The following is a 21,632-nucleotide window of genomic DNA, read 5'->3' as shown; positions in this document are numbered from 1 at the left end:
AGTATCTATCTTACCCATAGTGAGATAAGTCTCTACATGCTTACATTTGTCCTCTAGCCATCCCTGCTTAGCCACTTTGCACTTCCTGTCGATCTCATTTTTGAGACGTTTGTATTCCTTTTTGCCTGCTTCATTTACTGCATTTTTATATTTTCTCTTTTCATCAATTAAATTCAATATTTCTTCTGTTAGCCAAGGATTTCTACTAGCCCTCGTCTTTTTACCTACTTGATCTTCTACTGCCTTCACTACTTCATCTCTCAAAGCTACCCATTCTTCTTCTACTGTATTTCTTTCCCCCATTCCTGTCAATTGTTCCCTTATGCTCTCCCTGAAACTCTGTACAACCTCAGTACAACCTCAGTTTATACACGTCCGATCCCCTTAAATTCTCACCTTTTTGCAGTTTCTTCAGTTTTAATCTACAGTTCATAACCAATAGATTGTGGTCAGAGTCCACATATGCCCTGGAAATGTTTTGCAATTTAAAACCTGGTTCCTAAGGGTTCAATTTCCAAAAACACTAAAAAACGTATTTTTTATTTGTAACCGAGAAATCAAATACCAGTGTTCATATATGTAGCTGTAAAAGTACTTTAGTAGCTCTTTAATAATGACAAACTTAAAAGGAACTCTCATCCATTATTTCATGCACATAGGGATAAAAACGCTGATGCATGTTTTTTTAAAAAAAAAAAATTCTGACTGCGAAACCCAATACACATTTTCGTAGGTCTAGCTTGAAAGTAGTCTTAATAACAATATTTTTCAAAAAGCCCTTCATCTCCTATTTCACTCCCTTAGGGTTGGAATTTCGGAAAATCCCTTCTTAATCGACACCTACAGTATAAGATCCACATCATCTCGAAATGTCAAGTTTCTGTGCTTAGTGGTTTGGGATTGGCAAAGATGAGTCAGTTAGTCAATCAATCAGACAGGACATTGCTTTTTATGTAAGGAGATTTAAAAAACACAATTGTCATGAGGTGGTAGTCTTCTGCGAAAAAAGCACTGGGGCACTGCACTTTCACTTAATAACTGAAAGACTTGTACTGGGTGAGATATGTTGTAGGAGGAGAGAATGTATTGCATAGAGATTGAAGGGTGCAGGTAAAGTGATGGAGGTGTGTGAAGTAGGGAAACTATGCAGATGATAGGTAGGAGGTAAAGCAGATAGTGGGAACACAGATGGAGAGAAGGAGAGGGGAAGGAGGAGTCGTCGTGTGTGGGAAGGGTAGTTTGTACAAGAAGAAAGGGACAAGGATAGGTGGAGAGGAGAAAGGAGAAGGAAGCCCTGTTGTGATGTCAGATAGGCGGAGAATGGTTAAAGTTGGTAGGCAGAATAAATATCGAAGTGGATCTCATTGTGTTGGTGAGGGAGTTGATGTTGCATTGTGATAGGATGCGGAGTGTGTGTAGATGTAGGGACGAAGGGATGTTTTTTAGATGGTAGAAGGTCCACGTGGGGGAAGGTAAACAGATGCAGAAAGAGAGGCAGTGTGGATGGTGTTTGAGGCTCTAGAGGAACTTATAGAACTTTGGTGAGGCAGATATCCATGCAAGATCTGCATAGCAGAGATTGAGTCGGATCAGGATTTTGCAGATGTGGAGAACTGTGGAGTGGTGTATAATCCGCAAGTTCAGTCTGTTAGCAATTTTAGTGTACTGTGAGCTTTCTATTGGATGGTTAGTAGGTTGGGTTTCCACATTAGTTACTGGTTGAGGACTGTACAAGATATTTTAGTGTGTTAGTTAACTGAATAGGATGGTTGTACATGGTAAGGTAGAAGTCATGGAGGCAGCAGGTGCGGGGGGTTTTTGGAGGTGTTGATTTTAGGGAGCCATTGGTTACATCAGGAGGTAAACTGATTGAAGTAGATTTGAGAGGATCGTTAGGGGAGTATAGGGCAGAGGGCTAGGAAAGTAGTGTCATCAGCACACTAAAGGAGGTGGCACAGTCGGTTCGATTGAAACCACCGACATAAATGTAAGCGTTCCTTAGTAAAACTTTTTGATACTTAATATTATCTAATATTTAGAAACTGTCAATATTGCTGATCATATAAAATGGAAAAAGTCTTTCCTTAATTACAAAAAACACGATTACTACAAAAAAACCAATGAATTTTATGTTGAGTTTTATTTGTTTGAAGTAGAGCAGCTGCTTATAGCTCATAGTTCCCGTTTTGGCGCAAGACAATTGCACGGATCGGTCATGTCACTATGGATACAGTGAAAAAGGGCCATTTCAGTAGGCATAAAGCGAAAATAATAAGGTAGTTTCTCTGCGCAGCTCTTAGGCTGAAAGGGGTATACTGTACTGTATTACTGTATACGCACAATAAATAAAATTTCGATATCCGCTCTCCTTACTTATGTTGTAATTTTAATCGCCAGCATGTATAACTGCACTAATATACGAGGGACTATCAATAAGTAATGCAATAAATTTTTTCCCGGTCAATTTCTGCAGAAAAAAAATGCAGAATTTGTTGTGGAACATCGGGGAATAGTCCTGTTTCAGCTCCTATAGTTTCATGAAATTCCAATTGGTCGCGGTACTATAAGTAGCATTTAAAGTGGCGTCTGTAACCGAGCTGTGTTCCAACTGAGTTTCGTTTGGTGGAAAATCAGAGCATCACAGATATTCATAGACGCCTTCAGAATGTCTACAGAGGCCTGGCAGTGAACAGAAGCACGTCACTGGAGGTGATCGATGGATCAGTCAGATTCCTCGCTGCCCAACTGGACTCACTGTTGGTAGTGCTGACACACTCGTCCACCAGTGGGGTAGTCAAATGTTTGAACCCCTGGGGTTCCTCACCGTCTAACAGAACACCATAAAAAGCTAAGAAGGAACATCTGTACCAAATTACTTCGGTGTTACGAGGCTGATCGTGGCATATTTTTCTCGAACGTCGTCATAAGCGATGAAACTTCGAACCGGAAACAAAACTGCAATCCTTGGAGGGGCGCCACACGACCTCTCTTCTGAAGAAAAAAATTCAAAGCCGTATGCTCTGTTGGTAAAGTCATGGCTAAGGTCTTCTAGAACAGTGAAGGAGCTATTCTGTTTGAAGTCCTCCCTCATGGTGCAACGATCGACTCTGCAGTGTATCGAGCTAGCTCCAGGAAATTGAAGAAAAAGCTTCAGCGTATTCATTGCCACAAAAATGCAAACAAACTCTCCTTCTCTGTGACAAGGCAAGGCCTCATACCACTCTACAGACCCCAGACGAGCTCAGAAAACTTCACTGGACTGTTCCTCTTCATCCACTCTGCAGCCTGAATGTCGCACCTTCCGACATCCATTTGTTTGGCCCAGTGAAAGATGCACTCTGCGAGAGGCTGTACGTGGATGACGGGGAGATTATTGATGCAGCAGTACCATACAGGCACACAATCTCTTCCAGTAAGGTGGGGTAAAGCCGTGGTATTGAATGGCGATTACGTTGAAAAATAGGGTTTTGTGGCGAAAAGAGTGGGGAGTAATATGGCATATTGGACTCCAGAATAAAACCAACGTGCTACCGGAAAAAATGTGTTGCATTACTTATTGAATGCCCCTCGTAATTGCCTAAGCATGGGTAGCAGCAGCTCGTATTTCTACCAGCTCAGTGAAAGTACTGTAAAGGGAAGAAGAAGTTGTTAGCGTGCACGATGTGCGTGTTGCAGCAAGCGCTGAAGACAGGCGTGGCGGCGGCGGCGACGGAGCGGCTGACGGACACGTCCAAGTACACGGGCAGCCACAAGCAGCGCTTCGACGAGAGCGGCCGCGGCCGAGGCCTCGAGGGCCGTGAGGACATCGCCGACACCTCGGGCTACGTCACCGGCTACAAGGCCAAGGACACCTGGGACAAGGCGCACCAGAAGTGACGCGCCGCCGTACTCCCACCCAAACCGTGTGTGCAAATTAACAAGTTAGCCTGTCCGCTGTTCACTCAAAACAACAATAAAAATATTTTGGTGTGAATCTTTTTATTGTTTCCAAAGTATTCACCTTACGGTTTAACTTTACTCTGCATTTGAGCCAGTTCCTTAAACATTATGTCTAACGTGACACTGGTGCCAGAAATCAGAAATGCAGTTAGTACTAGTATAGCGTTGAGGGTTGCATTCATTAGAAATAAAGGTGCCGCTGTTAAGTCAGTGCTATACCGGCTTCCAGCAGTTCCACGAGTACGACGGATCTGAAGATGGAGGCACTGCGGCCACTTTCTGTTCGTCGACTCCTTCCTTACTGAAGTGTGCGGCGTTGTAAGACTAGCCCTGGCTTAGCACACAAGTAGAGTGTATGATCTTGCTGTTCTGAAGTAGCACTGAAAGAGCGAATAGACTGACTGATAGGATTAGATTGCCTCTGAGGATGCTATGCTTTGTGAGACCTTGGAGGGTGTAAGATGAAAATTAAGTGATGCAGTGTATACAATTACAGCTGTACTCCTTTAGACGAAAACTTCCATACTATAGTCCACATATCAGATGAAAAACAAACAAATTTCATCCATTGCTAACAAAGTAGATGTATTCTTGTTTATTTCACCTCCACCGCGACGAAATATAATATGTGCTCCTTCAAATGAAAATTGTCCCTGTGTCCCTGTGACCAAACAGTGTGTTACTTCTGTATTTTTGTGGTCATGGCAACTTGCATTACATACAAATATACACATGCATATATAAATGTATCCATATGCATACATAGATGTATGTATATAGATGTACATCTATATGTTGACATACACAGGAATACATTCACAAAACAAATGCATACAAACATAAACATAAGGGAAAGGTTGGCAAGAGTACTACTCACGCAAACTAAGATGACATTCAGTGTTGCAGCTGATGGGAGAAACTGTAAAAGCTTTTCCATTTACAGTCACTCCCATCAGAAACTGCACCGAGTATCAACTTAGTTTGTGCTCTTAATATGTACTTTGTAAATTTTATTTTGTTGTGCCATAGTCGTAAGAGATATTTTCATGAAACTAATACAGACTATCAGCTGTTATCTAATGCACAATTTACAAAATTGAATTTAATGTATGTGCATAAATAGCACATGAACGATTTATAAGTGCAAAGTGCTGAAAATGTCTATTCTTGGACAACCTATGATATAAGATTAAACAACCACAATATACAAGAGTACGCAAATGCAAATGTTTTCTTAGATAAATAAATCTCATTGTCCAAATTACAAACACTTTTTCGATGGAATGATCATATAACTGAAATGAACACAGCTTTTTAGGCACTTCAACTAATGCAAAAGTGTGTAACATAGCCCCTGTAATCAACACAATGTTCATGCCACCAATTACTACACTGGTCATGCATTAACTCATATGCTCCTGAAGGACCTGTGTACTTCCCTCCACAAAGTGGACAGCCTATTAGAGTCTTCTCATCTGTTTTCATTAGTTGCTTCTTCTTCTGGATCTACCTTTTGCAATCCTTCTTTTTGAATGGCTTATCCTCTTCCAGAGATTTCTTAAAAGGCGAACTTACGAACTTCTTAACATTTAAGGCAGGGCTCTTTTGCGTTTCCTCTCCTCTCCAGTTTTCTGTAGCTTTGGAGAGGGCTGAATGTCCCTTTGGGGTAGGTGGGAAGTTTTGGTATGGAGGGAGATATCCCTTTAGAGGGTCCTGGTTTCTGGTTTAGTGTGGAGAGAATTATTGGTGAAGAAACAGACAGTTGACTATCTTCATTTTTGTCACTGGTTACAATAGGCATTTTTAGCACAGGATGTTTCATGATATTAGCAGGAATAAAATCGTCTCCATTAAAAAATCTTCGTTTTATAGCAATATACCAAAACTTTTGAAAGCCCTAGCAGATTTCTCATTTGAAGCAACCCTATTACAAGCATTCCCACAGAGTTCTTCAATGTGATACTGCATAATAATGGCCCTCGCTGGAAGTGCCATTTGTTACACTCTTGGGAAAATGACATTTTTAATGCTCAAAATAAAATCCAAAAAAGATGAAGATGTAGTATATGATAAACAGGTTTTCGAATTTACGTTTACTTCAGGAAATGAAGAAGCAGTACATCATTTAGAATACGTTTTTATCCTTTAAAAAGTCTCCTTGTTGGCAAAAATGTATATAAAGACTTATCAGTGAATAATTTTGATATTTGAATAAGCGTCTCTGATAATCTTTACCAAATGACTCCAGTCATACAACCAATAAAAATAGTGCACAAATAAGGTCTTCTAACTGTAAGATTAAAAAATACACTGAAGACACCGCCTCTGTTAAGTGAAATAAATTAGATTTATTAAATTTTTAATCAATAGATGGAGGGTGATCATATCTGGCCCCTGAAGTGTAGAACATTTGCTGAAATACATCATCCTCAAAGAGTAACAGCTAAGAATGGAAGACAGAGAATAGTAGGTCTTTGCAGAATATGTAAAATTAAGGAGTAAATTTGTTCAAAAAATTCTATGGGTAATGGAGTGAGTGAATCACTCACCCCTTCAAATACTGCGAACGTTCGTGAAGAAATTACTAACAAATTACATAAATCAATGAGAAAAAAATTTAAAGGGAAAACAATGAGAACCTTTTTTAAAAGAAGTAGTGTAGTCACATTTGGTGGAGATGATTTGTGGCAAGATAATTTAGTAGCAAGAGTCTAGAAACTTAAAAGGAATTTCAAAAATAAATAAAAATATAAATATTTATTGACTGTAGTTGCCATTTTTTCAAAATTTTCTTAGCCTATTACAGTCAAGGACAAATTGGGTAAAAATATAGCTGTGTTTTCGAAAAAAAATTAGAGGGAGAGAGAACACCAAGAAATTTACAGACAAATGTAAAGAATTGAACAATAAAGAATTTCAAAAATATATAAAAAAATATCAACCATTATTCATCCTTTATTGAAGTAAATCACCTGTTCTTGAAAGATTTAAAAGAGCACTAAAAGAAACAAATGTGGAAGAAATTTGCTGTTTAAGGAAAATATAAGTTGACTGAAATATTTGAAAAATTGGTCGATGAATACAAAATACAAGACATTCAACAATAAAAATGAACCCAATAGAAGTTATTCACAAAAATTATAAGCCAAATGCCTCTCTATCTAATAATAAACGAAAATTTAAAATGGGAGATAGAGTTAGAATTAGCGAATTTGAAGGAATTATAGAAAAAGGATACACTGCTATTTGGCAACAGAAATTTTCAAAATTGAAAGTGTTATTCATTCTAATGTGATCACATAACTCTAAAACTATTGAATGGGCAAGAAGTGAAAATACATTTCCACAAGGAAGAACTAAAAAAAATTCCTGATGTGTGTCTTGTTGAGACAGTTTTGAGAAAGGAAGGGAATCAAGTATATGTTAAATGTTTGGGTTTATATGATTCACACAATAGTTGGGTGAATAAAGAAAAAATTATTTTAGAAACAAATTTGTATATGTAAACGTTTTCCCTATGAATGAGAAAACTTCCACTTTCATATTTTCTATCTGTATGTCATTTTGATGATTAAGATGTCTATATGTCTTCACTTATAGTTCAATTAGCTGATGAAAATGTGAATTATTTGTATGATTTAAATGGAGAAGAAATATGTATTATTCATAATGACTACAAATGACAGACTACAAGTAATTAAAGTTTATTTGTAAATATGGGTTTTCTTCTCTTAAGACGTTGCTTACCTCATCTTTGAATTAGTATTATATCCTTTAGATTCAATAAGTTGTAGTGTTTTTGTAACTACATTCAGTTTATTAGAATATTTATCATAGATTTAAAAAATAATTGGAGCTAGTTTATCTCTAGGTAAGTCATATAATGCAACAGGTTTTATTTTGTGTTTTACTTCCAATTTTGAAATATAACTTCTTGTTCAATACCAATTGGATGAGACTCCATAGGTACTTCAGTTAGAATACTGGAAAATATTGTACTTCTATGTGGATTTATCAGATGAACATACTTGTTCATATGTTCACAGAATGGTATGATAATATGTGATAGAGCATTAAAGTGAATGTGATACATTTCTTTGCTCCTATCTACTCTACACAAGCCAAAATATTGCTCAACCATGCTACAATAAGCTTATAATCATAACATACTTTGAATAACACATAAACTAATTTATCATCTTCAGGTCTGCCACTACTGTATGTAGAAAACCTTACTGAAAGATGACTTTTAGACTGAAATCCACCAAACCCGAAATAATTTTTTTTATGTATAGCTTAGATGTGGCAACACAAATAATCTGTTCTATCTTCGTTTCTATTACATTGGACATTACATAATATTTTAGTTGCAGGCATTCTTTACCTTTAATTGTTGTTATAGGTGTTGTTTTTGTTCTTCTACTTTTAGTCTGTTTTGAAATTGTATAGGTAGTTGTTATTTTTCTGTATCATTTTGCTTTTTATTTTTTTGTAGTTTGTATCACCATATTTTCTAATTGGTGGTAAAACTTCATTAGTAATCTATTTTTGAAAATCTAACTGCTCCTTTTCTTGAAGATACAATTAAACAACATAAATTAGATTCATTGATAAATGTATATTTTGAGTGTATGATTTTCATGGTCTGTTTTGTAGGAATGAAGGCTATTCTGGACTGAAAAATATAACGAACTGTTATGTGGACTGAATGTGGTTTTGCAAATTGTTGTTCTGAGTAATTATATATATTGTACTCGAAAACTAAAATATATAAAAATAAAGTTGTTGATTATATGAAAAAGAATGATCATCTATAATATTAAGTTGGATGGAATTTTGTGTTAGGGTATTATACATTGTCTGAAAATTTTATTAGAGAATTTCAAGATAAAATTAATTGGGATATGATATCACAGTGAAATTCAACTAATAATTCCATACAACAGTTTCAAGATAAATTATATTGGGAATACATATCAAGGAATCGAACAAGCAATGATTTAATCAGAAATTATCTGAATAAGTTTTTTAAATAATTTAAAGACAAATTAGACATTATCAGAGAATTGTAAGGGGAAATTTCCAGAACGAATAAAACAGGAAAAATTGAACTGGGGGGGGGGGGGGGTACAACAAGTGATCAAGCATTCTATGAAAGTTTTACAATGTAATTTAAAAATGAAGTTGACTGGGATATCATTTTCGATTGTAAAAATTTTCTGAAACTTTCAAACAAAGAATAATAACAAGATATGAAATAATGAAATAATGTGAAGGCAGCAACTGCTCCATATGTTTAACTGATCAGATAATTTGTTCTCTTCAGTATGTTATTAAATATTTTATACTCTCTCTATCCTAATTATATGATTAATTAATAGTTCTTATGTGTGCTATGGAAATAGATGTTCAAATTTTTCTCATTCTTTGGTAAAAAATTAATTGAGTTGCAGTTATAAACAAATCTTAACATTTCATCACAGTTTGTATTATTACCGAAGCACTGTTAACTACTCCATATACATTTTGTATTTAATCTCCTAGAATTTTATTTAAATTTTCCAAATGATTTATTTGACCTTGATACATTTCTTGTACATCATTTTTAGTCTTATTTTCTCCATATTTACAAACTCATGTTAAAATTTCATGTGTAACCCATTTTCTGAATTATTTAGGTTCTTCTTTTTGCGATATTAAAATTAATGAATAAAAACCTGCTTCATTGATGAAAATGGTATTTTTTTCATTGTGCATTATGGTTATCTCAGCTTCTCCATAGATTTTCTAGTGTTTTGTGTGATAGACATCTATTTTTTTCTAATTGAATTTTTATTATCTTTATATCCTAAAATTTGGAATCTTCAATCTTAAACTAAAGATCATCCTGTTGAGCAATTATCATGAATGCTTACATTCCATTGTATGCAAGTTTGTTGTTGCTGATGTCTAGAAATGCCTCCATATAAATGAAAAACTGTTCATTGAAAATATTATTCAGATTCATAGTATAATATTTAGAACATGTATAAATGAAGGTACTTCTACTATTGCTGCAGTAATAAGATTAAAGTAATGAAATATTTTAATGACTTTGGATGTTTGAGTCATTATCAGCAGCTGCAGAAATGCAAGTGAGTGATCCTGCATTCAAAGAAAAATGAATATTATTTCAATTAACATGTGATCTTGAGATAAATGGTGAGCTAAGTGAAGAGAGTTTAAATTTTATGAATAGGTCTAGATGTGGCTAAAAGATATATTTGATAGCCAAAGAACTACTACGTATAAATGGAATAAGAGAAATATAAAATGGGGCTATAAAGGACCAAATAAAATTTATTAGAAGTAACAGAGGTAGCATTTCGTTAATGGCCAAAATATACTGATATTCAGTTTGTTCATGATAGCAACAATCATGGTATTTTACTTGCAAGTAAAAGACAAACACATATGTGTGAAATGTCTTGTCACTGATGTTCAAAGGAACTAGATGGAAAAGGTAATGTGTCAGATCATGCTTTTTTCCAAATATGAATAAAGATCCGACAGAGATACATATGAGATATGGTACTTGGAGACTGATGATACCAACAAAACAGCCATATGTACCAATTGGGCCACCTGAACCAGTTGCATCATTATGTCAAATTAAGAAGTTTGATAAGTTATTATTGATGAATGAAGCTTTATAAATTTCTTATCAGATGTGGTGTGGATAGGTAATGAAATCACAATAACTAATTGGTTAACTTTTATATTAATTATTTTCTATTTAGGTTTGTACTATCAAGCAACAGCTAAAGCAGTCATCAGACTTCATCCAATCCAGAATATGAAGTTTACTTCACAGAAACACAAAATGTAGTTGTTGGACAATTCGTAAGTGAATATTGAATGAGAGTGTACAGTAGTAAACAAATTCCTTCCATGTGTGAAAAACGTTCTGTGTATTATTATGTTCATCACTTGTAACCAATTCGGAGTGATTAACAATTGAAAATATTATTCTCAATAAAAAAGAAATCGCTGAATATGATGACACAAGACTAAAATGTATTGGTTGTCAAGAATATAAATATTTAGATTGTTTCTACTCACAGCTATTGTGTAAAGGCAAACATTCAAAAACAAGTAACAATTGTGCTCTGGAAAAAATCGAAAATGAGAATTCTCAGTGTGATATTAAAGATCATGCTTCCATTTAGTTTTGTTTTAGTTTATTAAATTTTTATTTCTATTAAATGAGATACTTAATTGGAGTAATTAACGATTGTTTAACTTTTTGATTATTGTACAAGAAATTATTTGACTCGACATGATAAATTAAATAAAACTGATCTAATTAATAGCCATCCTTTGCAACAATTACCTTATTCTAAAACAGGAAATGATGACCCAGTTTTTCAAAATAGTGAAACTAAACCAGTGAAAGAAATACTTCCTTTTTGCACTAGCATATTTGTGAAATCATGAGATACAAGAATATTTAGAGATTATTTAGCCACATGCTGACAGACTACTAAATTTAAATACCAAAAATAATCAACACTTAACTGTGCCTAATTTTTTCTTGAATTCATCTCAGTAAACAATTATGAAAATAATCAAATATTATCTAAAAATTCATTGCAACCAAAAAGTAAATTGTGAATTTTTTCTAAGTACAGAATGTGGACAAGTGGAAATATTATAGAATGTACATTTCAAATGCAATGCTATGTAATCATCAGAAACAGAGAGTTAATAAAACATTTAACAATGGCAAAGAAAATATTTTACCAAAAATATCTAATTTCCAAGCTCTTGGTTCTGGTTGTTCATTAAGCAAAGTTATTGGTTTGCAGTTAGCAATTAATAGATTTTCTATTAAGAGCTTCATCTTATATTGACTTGCCAGAAATGATACAACATAAGGTAACTTATATTAATATGGCAAACAATGATCAAAAAGTGTTCTATAGGCTATTAAATTTGCTTTATTTCCTGTAGTTAAAAATGTGGATAGTCACAAAATATAGAAATATTGGTCTTGATATTCATCAGAAATATGTAAATTTTGGTAGATAGTGTTCCAGAAACTGAGCCTACAATTCAAGTATCAATGTTTATTCATTTGATAAAAGAATCAAGTGTATCCATTACAAGTTATAAAATTTAGTATAAATTTTAAAAATTATCAGATTTTGAGAGTTCGCTGTTAAAAACTATTTTCCACAAAATAAGAAAGGTTATAAAAATATTTAAATTAATTCAAAAATATTCTGTCCATTACAGTAAAATTTTCATAATGGCTTACATAAGGAAGTATTGAAAGATAGATATAAACTTAATAACAAAAAAACATGAACCAACCGGGTTTTGTTACTATACCAAGTACATAAATAAAAACTGCAATTATCCAGTCATACATTGAGGACCAAACAGTCATAAAAAATTTGCATAAGAAAATAGGTTATAGAAATTTAAAAACTGTATTCTGAAACTGAAGAATTGAGATCATTAACATCTCAAGAACATTGAAGACATACAAGATCTTAAATAAACTCATTATACAGACATACTATACTAGAAATAATAAAGTTTGTCATCATGATCATGTGACTGTAAAATATTTATCTCTACTGGGAAATCAATTTAATCTTCAAGCGAAACATTCTAATTTTAAACTGATTTTTTACATAATCTCTGAGAAGATTATTATCATTTGTGTCTAAAAGAACCCAGTTATGATAATAAAGAAATAGATTTTATAGCCATCATTGAAGAAATACTTATTCTTTTGGTAAAAATACAGAAAATTTGAAGATGAGGTTTATTGGTTTTGTTTAGATTCATGTCTTGAAACCTTGACAAACTTTCATCAAATTTGCAAAAGTCTCAAATGACCAACATTAAGAAGTTTTTCCAGAAAATCAAGCGGTCAGAAAAAGTCTCTATCCATAAGATTACATAGATAATTGAAAAAAGAGGCACAGTTTCCATGAAAAGAAGAATTTTACAGTAAAATAAATGACTGCAAAATAAGTGATGAAGACTACAAACATGCAAAATTATTTTGGGAAAAATTTAATATAAAAAAATATTGGTGAATATCATCAAATGTATTTTAAAACTGATGAGTCACAAATTTTGAGAAAAATTGGCATAAAAGCATACCATTTGGATCCATCTAGGTACGTTAATACACTTAGTTTCTTTTGGGATGGAGTTCTAAAAATGACTAGGCAATAACAATAATTATTACGTTTGATGTAATTCTAACAGTAGAAAAATGAATAAGAGGTGGCATAGCACAATGTTTGAAATAATATGAGGAGGCAAATAATAAATATATGAAATATTGTGATGTAAAAAAGATATCAAACTACCAGATGCAATCATACAATTATGGGTGCAATCAATCTGTAAGACTATGCTATGTGTCAATATTTACTATTAATGGATGTGAATGGAATGATCCAGAATTTTTTGAGTCCAAACAAGTGAGTTGTCACACACTGCTGGAAATGGATATGTATTTGAAGTTGATCTATAATATTCTGGAAATTCTCATGATTTACAAAGAGATACACCATTAGGCCCTGAAAATAAAATTGGGACTATAGCTAAAGAAAGTAAGTTGTTGACTACTCTGCATGATAAAAATAATTGTGTAGTTCACTATAGAAATCTTAAACTGTATTTGCCTCTAGGAATAAAGATAACAAAAATACAAAGACTTTAAAATTTAAACAATTCAACTGATTGAAAAGCTGTATAGATCTGAATACAGAAATGAGGATGAAAGCAAAGAATGATTTTGAAAAAGATTTCTACAAATTGATGAATAATTCAATATTTGTAAAAATGACAAAATATTTGAAACATAGGAGATATTAAATTATTTTTAGATGGAGATATATGTGAGAGACCAAATTTCAGAGGAGAGACACAATGAAATGGAAACCTTGCTGTGATTCACATGAATAAAAATAAAATGATGTTTAATAAACAATTTTACATTGCATGAGGATACTTGATTTATCTAAAGAAGATAACAAATAGAATTATGAATCCAAAATAGGATGAAAGTAGTGAGATTTGCTGTGGAGACAGAGACAATTATATCTACAGACTGAAGATTTCTATGAAGTGTAAGGTGTCAGGCAAATCCAACACCTTCCATCAAAACGTTGACATGATAAGCAAATCCAGTAGTATGTCACATAGCTCCGAATAAATCGTGACGTTAAATTAACCAAAGTAATAAGAGTAACGAGTGAGCAAATGGAATACCACAGACTAACACAAGAATGCCTAAATGCATGTCATACCTTCCCACCGTGAGACAGACGCAGTTCCGAGGGGAGAAACGAGAACAGAAGCCCAAAGCAGAATCGTGTTAAGCTGGAAGGCCCTACGATAAGGGACGGACACAACAGCTGCAAGTTTTAGCGTGAGAATTTTCGTGTCTCTGTTATATTGCAAACTTTAAAAACATTGCCCCACCCAAAAAGTATAACGTTTCTCATTGGATAGACAGAATTTTTGTAGGCAGAGCTTAAGGTTAACATTGAGACCCTGATTGGTCACATGAAAACACAGCCAGATAGTTTTTTTAAACCAACTTCGGTAAATTGTAGTCAGGAGAAGTTAGGAGAGAGTTGCTTCCGAGATGGCGAGGTGAGCGGAGCTGTGCTGCCCGCCGCCCCCTGACGAATACCGACAAGGTAACGAACGCACACGATGCTGCATAACAGCTCATAAAGCTTCACTCAGAACTGCAGAAGTCTCATCTCTTACACCCCCTTTTTGCGTAATACTAGTGTCGATCGTCAATTAAAGCTCATGGTGTTCACATTTGCCACTTGAAGTTAAAATTTGAAACGCAATGATTTTTCTGTTATATAGTTATTGAGAAGCCACATCAGCCACTGTAATTTACGACAAGTTAGGTAAGTAATTAAAGATTATTGAGGGTCACTGTAGACCATTTTGATAGTTTTCTCTTTTGTGAAACTTAAATTAAACCTAGATTATAGATGTGATATGGCATAGGTCATCCTTCGATCCATTGTAGAACTTGAAAACCCATTCAAGGAATATTTGTTCACATTTTTGTTGAACGCAGTTGGTTTTTACCATCCTGTATTAAAATATTTCCTTTTATCAATAGTGTAATTTATAAACAATGTTTTGTGAGTAGAATAAAATTTCCAATGGTAAACTTAACTGCTTTTTCGACGTTATTTTACCAGCTAACTAAAAATAGGAAAGCCTTGAACCCTTCCACTAAATTTAGTTATTATTAAGATTCTTTTACAGGGAGTGCAGTGGAGCTGATGCTGAAATCATTAAGTATTTGGTTATATCATCGCTAGTCTCACAAAACTCTTCTGAACTCTACATTTCATGTGTGGTCTGGCAGTCTCCTTACGAGCAACAGGTCCCAGGTTCAAATTAGTCAATTCCCTAAAAAACAGGCTCAGAGTGTCGTTGCGCGAAAGTGGTAGAGAGACACGACATAGAACAAACAGACACCATGCACAATGTTAGAGAAGACATGAAGTCAATGATTGATAATTCTGATACCAGTAGTTATTGAACAGATAATATGTACCATATTCCAGAAGTAAAAGTTTTAGAAAAATGAAAGAGAATTTTAATGGAAAAATGATGAAAGAATTTTGTGTTTTGAGAGCCAAAATGTATGCTTATAAAGTTGGTGACAAGATAGAGAGAAAAGTCAAAAAGGAGTGAAGATATGTGTTGTTAAAAGAAATAAGCTCAGGATATTACAAAGATTGCGAGTTCGGAGATGACGACACGGTACCCGTTGGTGACTTTAAAGCAAGTACATAGAGCTCGTTTCTGACCTGCAGCTGGTACCACAGAAATCTGGTTTCGTAAGGTGATGAAAGCAGCTGACATTTGTTGTTTTGCTGAAAGAAACAAAAGGAAGCGTCACGTGGCACATCGGACGAATACGGGCTATGAGACATAAATTATGTGTTTTTCTACGTCAAGTAAGCAATTGTTTCACATGCTGTGTGGCAGCAGGCACTGTCGCCATTGAAGAACGATGCGACGTTTGCCGTTGTTTTTACTGATTTTATCGATAACTCTCGGTAAATAAATTATGTACACCACACAGGGTTGACTGTTATTCATATCTTTAAAGCAATGGTCGCAACATATTCTGCATAACCAGATAAACAAGCGATAACTGGCTTTGCAGGGCTTCTCGAATAAACCAATTGTTCATTTTGGTTCATCCACAAACATCCAAACATTATTGCTTAGTTTCTAACTGGTACGAATATGCCAACGTTTAATCGCCTGTTTCTATCCTCTATATGGATTCTGCATTACCTCGAGGATGTCGTTATCAGGAGAAAGAAAACTGGCGTTCTATGGATCGGAGCGTGGAATGTCAGATCCCTTAATCGGGCAGGTAGGTTAGAAAATTTAAAAAGGGAAATGGATAGGTTAAAGTTAGATATAGTGGGAATTAGTGAAGTTCGGTGGCAGGAGGAACAAGACTTCTGGTCAGGTGACTACAGGGTTATAAACACAAAATCAAATAGGGGTAATGCAGGAGTATGTTTAATAATGAATAGGAAAATAGGAATGTGGGTAAGCTACTACAAACAGCATAGTGAACGCATTATTGTGGCCAAGATAGATACGAAGCCCACACCTACTACAGTAGTACAAGTTTATATGCCAACTAGCTCTGCAGATGATGAAGAAATTGAAGAAATGTACGATGAAATAAAAGAAATTATTCAGATAGTGAAGGGAGACGAAAATTTAATAGTCATGGGTGACTGCAATTCGAGTGTAGGAAAAGGGAGAGAAGGAAACATAGTAGGTGAATATGGATTGGGGCTAAGAAATGAAAGAGGAAGCCGCCTAGTAGAATTTTGCACAGAGCACAACTTAATCATAGCTAACACTTGGTTTAAGAATCATGAAAGAAGGTTGTATACGTGGAAGAACCCTGGAGATACTAAAAGGTATCAGATAGATTATATAATGGTAAGACAGAGATTTAGGAACCAGGTTTTAAGTTGTAAGACATTTCCAGGGGCAGATGTGAACTCTGACCACAATCTATTGGTTATGACCTGTAGATTAAAACTGAAGAAACTGCAAAAATGTGGGAAATTAAGGAGATGGAACCAGAGGTTGTACAGAGTTCCAGAGAGAGCATAAGGGAACAATTGACAGGAATAGGGGAAAGAAATACAGTAGAAGAAGAATGGGTAGCTCTGAGGGATGTAGTAGTGAAGGCAGCAGAGGATAAAGTAGGTACAAAGATGAGGGCTGCTAGAAATCCTTGGGTAACAGAAGAAATATTGAATTTAATTGATGAAAGGAGAAAATATAAAAATGCAGTAAATGAAGCAGGCAAAAAGGAATACAAACGTCTCAAAAATGAGATCGACAGGAAGTGCAAAATGGCTAAACAGGGATGGCTAGAGGACAAATGTAAGGATGTAGAAGCTTATCTCACTAGGGGTAAGATAGATACTGCCTACAGGAAAATTAAAGAGACCTTTGGAGAGAAGAGAACCACGTGCATGAATATCAAGAGCTCAGATGGCAGCCAAGTTCTAAGCAAAGAAGGGAAGGCAGAAAGGTGGAAGGAGTATATAGAAGGTTTATACGAGGGCGATGTACGTGAGGACAATATTATGGAAATAGAAGAGGATGTAGATGAAGATGAAATGGGAGATACGATACTGCGTGAAGAGTTTGACAGAGCACTGAAAGACCTGAGTCGAAACAAGGCCCCCGGAGTAGACAACATTCCATTAGAACTACTGACGGCCTTGGGAGAGCCAGTCATGACAAAACTCTACCAGCTGGTGAGCAAGATGTATGAGACAGGCGAAATACCCTCAGACTTCAAGAAGAATATAATAATTCCAATCCCAAAGAAAGCAGGTGCTGACAGATGTGAAAATTACCGAACTATCAGTTTAATAAGCCACGGCTGCAAAATACTAACGCGAATTCTTTACAGACGAATGGAAAAACTGGTAGATGCAGACCTCGGGGAGGATCAGTTTGGATTCCGTCGAAATGTTGGAACACGTGAGGCAATACTGACCTTACGACTTATCTTAGAAGAAAGATTAAGAAAAGGCAAACCTACGTTTCTAGCATTTGTAGACTTAGAGAAAGCTTTTGACAATGTTGACTGGAATACTCTTTTTCAAATTCTAAAGGTGGCAGGGGTAAAACACAGGGAGCGAAAGGCTATTTACAATTTGTACAGAAACCAGATGGCAGTAATAAGAGTCGAGGGGTACGAAAGGGAAGCAGTGGTTGGGAAAGGAGAGAGACAGGGTTGTAGCCTCTCCCCGATGTTATTCAATCTGTATATTGAGCAAGCAGTAAAGGAAACAAAAGAAAAATTTGGAGTAGGTATTAAAATTCATGGAGACGAAGTAAAAACTTTGAGGTTCGCCGATGACATTGTAATTCTGTCAGAGACGGCAAAGGACTTGGAAGAGCAGTTGAACGGAATGGATAGTGTCTTGAAAGGAGGATATAAGATGAACATTAACAAAAGCAAAACGAGGATAATGGAATGTAGTCAAATTAAATCGGGTGATGCTGAGGGAATTAGATTAGGAAATGAGACACTTAAAGTAGTAAAGGAGTTTTATTATTTAGGAAGTAAAATAACTGATGATGGTCGAAGTGGAGAGGATATAAAATGTAGACTGGCAATGGCAAGGAAAGCGTTTCTGAAGAAGAGAAATTTGTTAACATCGAATATAGATTTATGTATCAGGAAGTCGTTTCTGAAAGTATTTGTTTGGAGTGTAGCCATGTATGGAAGTGAAACATGGACGATAACTAGTTTGGACAAGAAGAGAATAGAAGCTTTCGAAATGTGGTGCTACAGAAGAATACTGAAGATAAGGTGGATAGATCACGTAACTAATGAGGAGGTATTGAATAGGATTGGGGAGAAGAGAAGTTTGTGGTACAACTTGACTAGAAGAAGGGATCGGTTGGGAGGACATATTTTCAGGCATCAAGGGATCACAAATTTAGCATTGGAGGGCAGCGTGGAGGGTAAAAATCGTAGAGGGAGACCGAGAGATGAGTACACTAAGCAGATTCAGAAGGATGTAGGTTGCAGTAGGTACTGGGAGATGAAGCAGCTTGCACAGGATAGAGTAGCATGGAGAGCTGCATCAAACCAGTCTCAGGACTGAAGACAACCACAACAACAACAACAACAACATTACCTCGATGAAATTTTAGAACATTTTCGTACCCAGCTGACTCGAGGCTGTTTTTGAGTTTTGATTTAATTGTACGGAATCCATCATCAACAGATTTTTCACAGCTAAATTTTAATGCAAAATCTAATGTGCTAAAGTCATCGATAACCCCAAAAAGATCCCTAGACTGGCAGTACATATGGCGCATAGGGACACCAGCTGTTATTTGGCCCTAGGCTGGCGGTTCGCATACAGAAAGAAAAGAGGATGCGTAGTGGAATGAAGGAGCCTCCCTCCTCAGTTCGAATCCCCATTCATGACCGCTTGACGCTCCCCTAAATTGAAACAACATTGCAGAGATTCTCTAATTGTTTTGGAATAGCACTTCAGCTGGTTTTCAGGCAGGTTCCCCCGTTTCGTTCGATGCTGAGGTGCTGGGGAAATACTGTTGGAGAACCTCTGCAATGCTGTCTGAGTTTAGCGGAACGTCAAGCGGGCTATGACGTGAATGGGGATTTGGGTTGAGGAAGGAGGCACGCTAGTGTGTTCTGTGCAGCTGTGCAAGCCCCTGTGCCAGGATGGCGTAGTGGTTCGCGCCTCAGCCCAGTGAGCAGGAATCCTGGGTCGAAACCAGCCTTCGTACAAATTTTCATTCATTGCTTCAGTCTCCATGTATACATCATAGACGTTTGGGACTTAAAAAGGTCTCTGGAAGCATATAGTTTTTTTTCGGTTAAAGCACTTACGCTTGGGTTGCAGGTAATATTCCCCATTTCGTTTGATTTCTGAGGTACTATTCGAGTACACCTCGATGCCCTGTGCAATGCTGTTTGTGTTTAAGGGAACACCAAGTGGGCTGAGGCGCTTAGGAGACCTGGATTCGAATCCCGATCTTGGTACAAACTCTCATTCATCGCTTCAGTCCGCAAAAATACATCACAGATGAAAATTATACCATTCCATTTTGGCGTACTATTTGAAAAACAGTCGTAGGTTGTAGAATATTCTTCATTAAGTTAATAACTCCGCGTTTCTCCAGGATAGGAGATCATAAGGTTATCTGAAAATAAGAAGTGACGCCGATATTAAAATAAATCCGGCATGGTCCTATTCTGGACTACTATAGAAGAAAAATAATCTTACAAAACCGACTGAATAAAATTATTTAGAGAAACGTAATGTAACTCGTGTTAAAAGATCAGAAATTGTCTGCCATCTAAGCATCTGTCAAGAAGGCATAAAACATACTAAAAGGCAACCTGTATGGAAAAATATTAAAAATTAATAAAATAAACTCAATGTTATTAGGCAATGGCAGGGAGCGAAGGAGAGATCGAAAATGCGTATTACCTCATGGAGGCGACAACAGGCATAGCAGCATAGAACACGACCACGCGCGAAAACCGTAATCTGCCATACACTGTAATGGCCCCAGACGCCCGTCCGTTTTCGCATAGAGTGCACATGTGGGTGATTGGAAGTTTTGCAAAATATTGGGCTAGTAGCAATGACAGTCGCCATGACTCTACGTACGAGTGTATGTTTCCCATTTGTAAACAATTTATTAGTTTTTTGCTTTTATTACCAGGGCCTCGGTCGCTTCTCGTGTGCTTTTAGCTATAGATTTCTAGTCCAATCTTTGTTTTGTTGCTCTACGTATTATATTCTACTATTCTTTTCACCGCTTTTGAGTATAAGGGTTTTCTATGTCTCTATGCATAGCTTTCGATCTGACATGTCCTGCATTGTGTATCTTCTCATATGATCTATTATGTTTTATTTATTTCTCAAGTTATCCATTACTGTATGAGTTTTACGCCGTTATCACACTGCAAACCGGACGGCAGCCCTGCATGGCGACCGTCATTACTGCTAGCCCAACATTTGCATGAGCTCCTATCATCCACACGTATATCCGTCGCGAATACGGACGAGCCTCTGTAGCCGTTGTAGTATGCGACTGTTACGGTTTTGCGCGCCAAGTCCTGTTCTGCGTTGCCGTCTCTGTCGTCGCCTCCATGGGATAATACTCGTTTTCGGTTTCTCCTTCGCTCTCTATCAGTGCCTGAGCCCGGTGATTTTATTTTTCCATATTGGTTGCCTTTTAGTATGTTTTATACGGTTCGTGACTTCTTGATAGATGCTTTTGGCAGACAATTCCTGATCTTTTAACTTGAGTTACATTACGTTTCTCTGTATAATTTTATTCGGTCGATTTTGAAACTTTATTTTGCTTTTATGGTAGTCCAGAACAGGACAACAGCGGATTTATCTTAATATCGTCGTCCCTTCATATTTTCACATAACCTAGTAATTCCGTACCCGGGCGAGTCGTGTCGTTCCTAGTTTAATAAAGAACATTCTGCAAGCTACGACTGTTTCTTAAATAATACACCACAGATGTTTGAGACTTGAAAAGGTCTCTGGGACCACATAGTTTCATCTGATTAAAGCACCTACACC

At 36.0% G+C, this 21,632-nt stretch overlaps 1 protein-coding gene across 3 annotated transcripts in view; it reads left to right on the top strand.

Annotated features, from left to right (window-relative positions):
• Positions 1–11,287, top strand: part of LOC126354424 (tubulin polymerization-promoting protein homolog) — a 284,058-nt gene extending 272,771 nt beyond the window's left edge. For all 3 annotated transcript variants that reach the window (XM_050004060.1, XM_050004058.1, XM_050004059.1), the window contains one exon: positions 3,676–11,287. In XM_050004060.1, coding sequence (XP_049860017.1) covers positions 3,676–3,876 — 201 coding nt within the window. In that variant the 3' untranslated portion in view covers positions 3,877–11,287. The remainder of the gene's footprint in view (positions 1–3,675) is intronic.
• The last annotated feature ends 10,345 nt before the right edge of the window (positions 11,288–21,632 follow it).

The sequence above is a fragment of the Schistocerca gregaria genome, chromosome 3 (assembly GCF_023897955.1).
Source record: "Schistocerca gregaria isolate iqSchGreg1 chromosome 3, iqSchGreg1.2, whole genome shotgun sequence".
Taxonomy (NCBI): Eukaryota; Metazoa; Arthropoda; class Insecta; order Orthoptera; family Acrididae; genus Schistocerca; species Schistocerca gregaria.
This window is presented reverse-complemented; position numbering and strand designations above follow the sequence as displayed.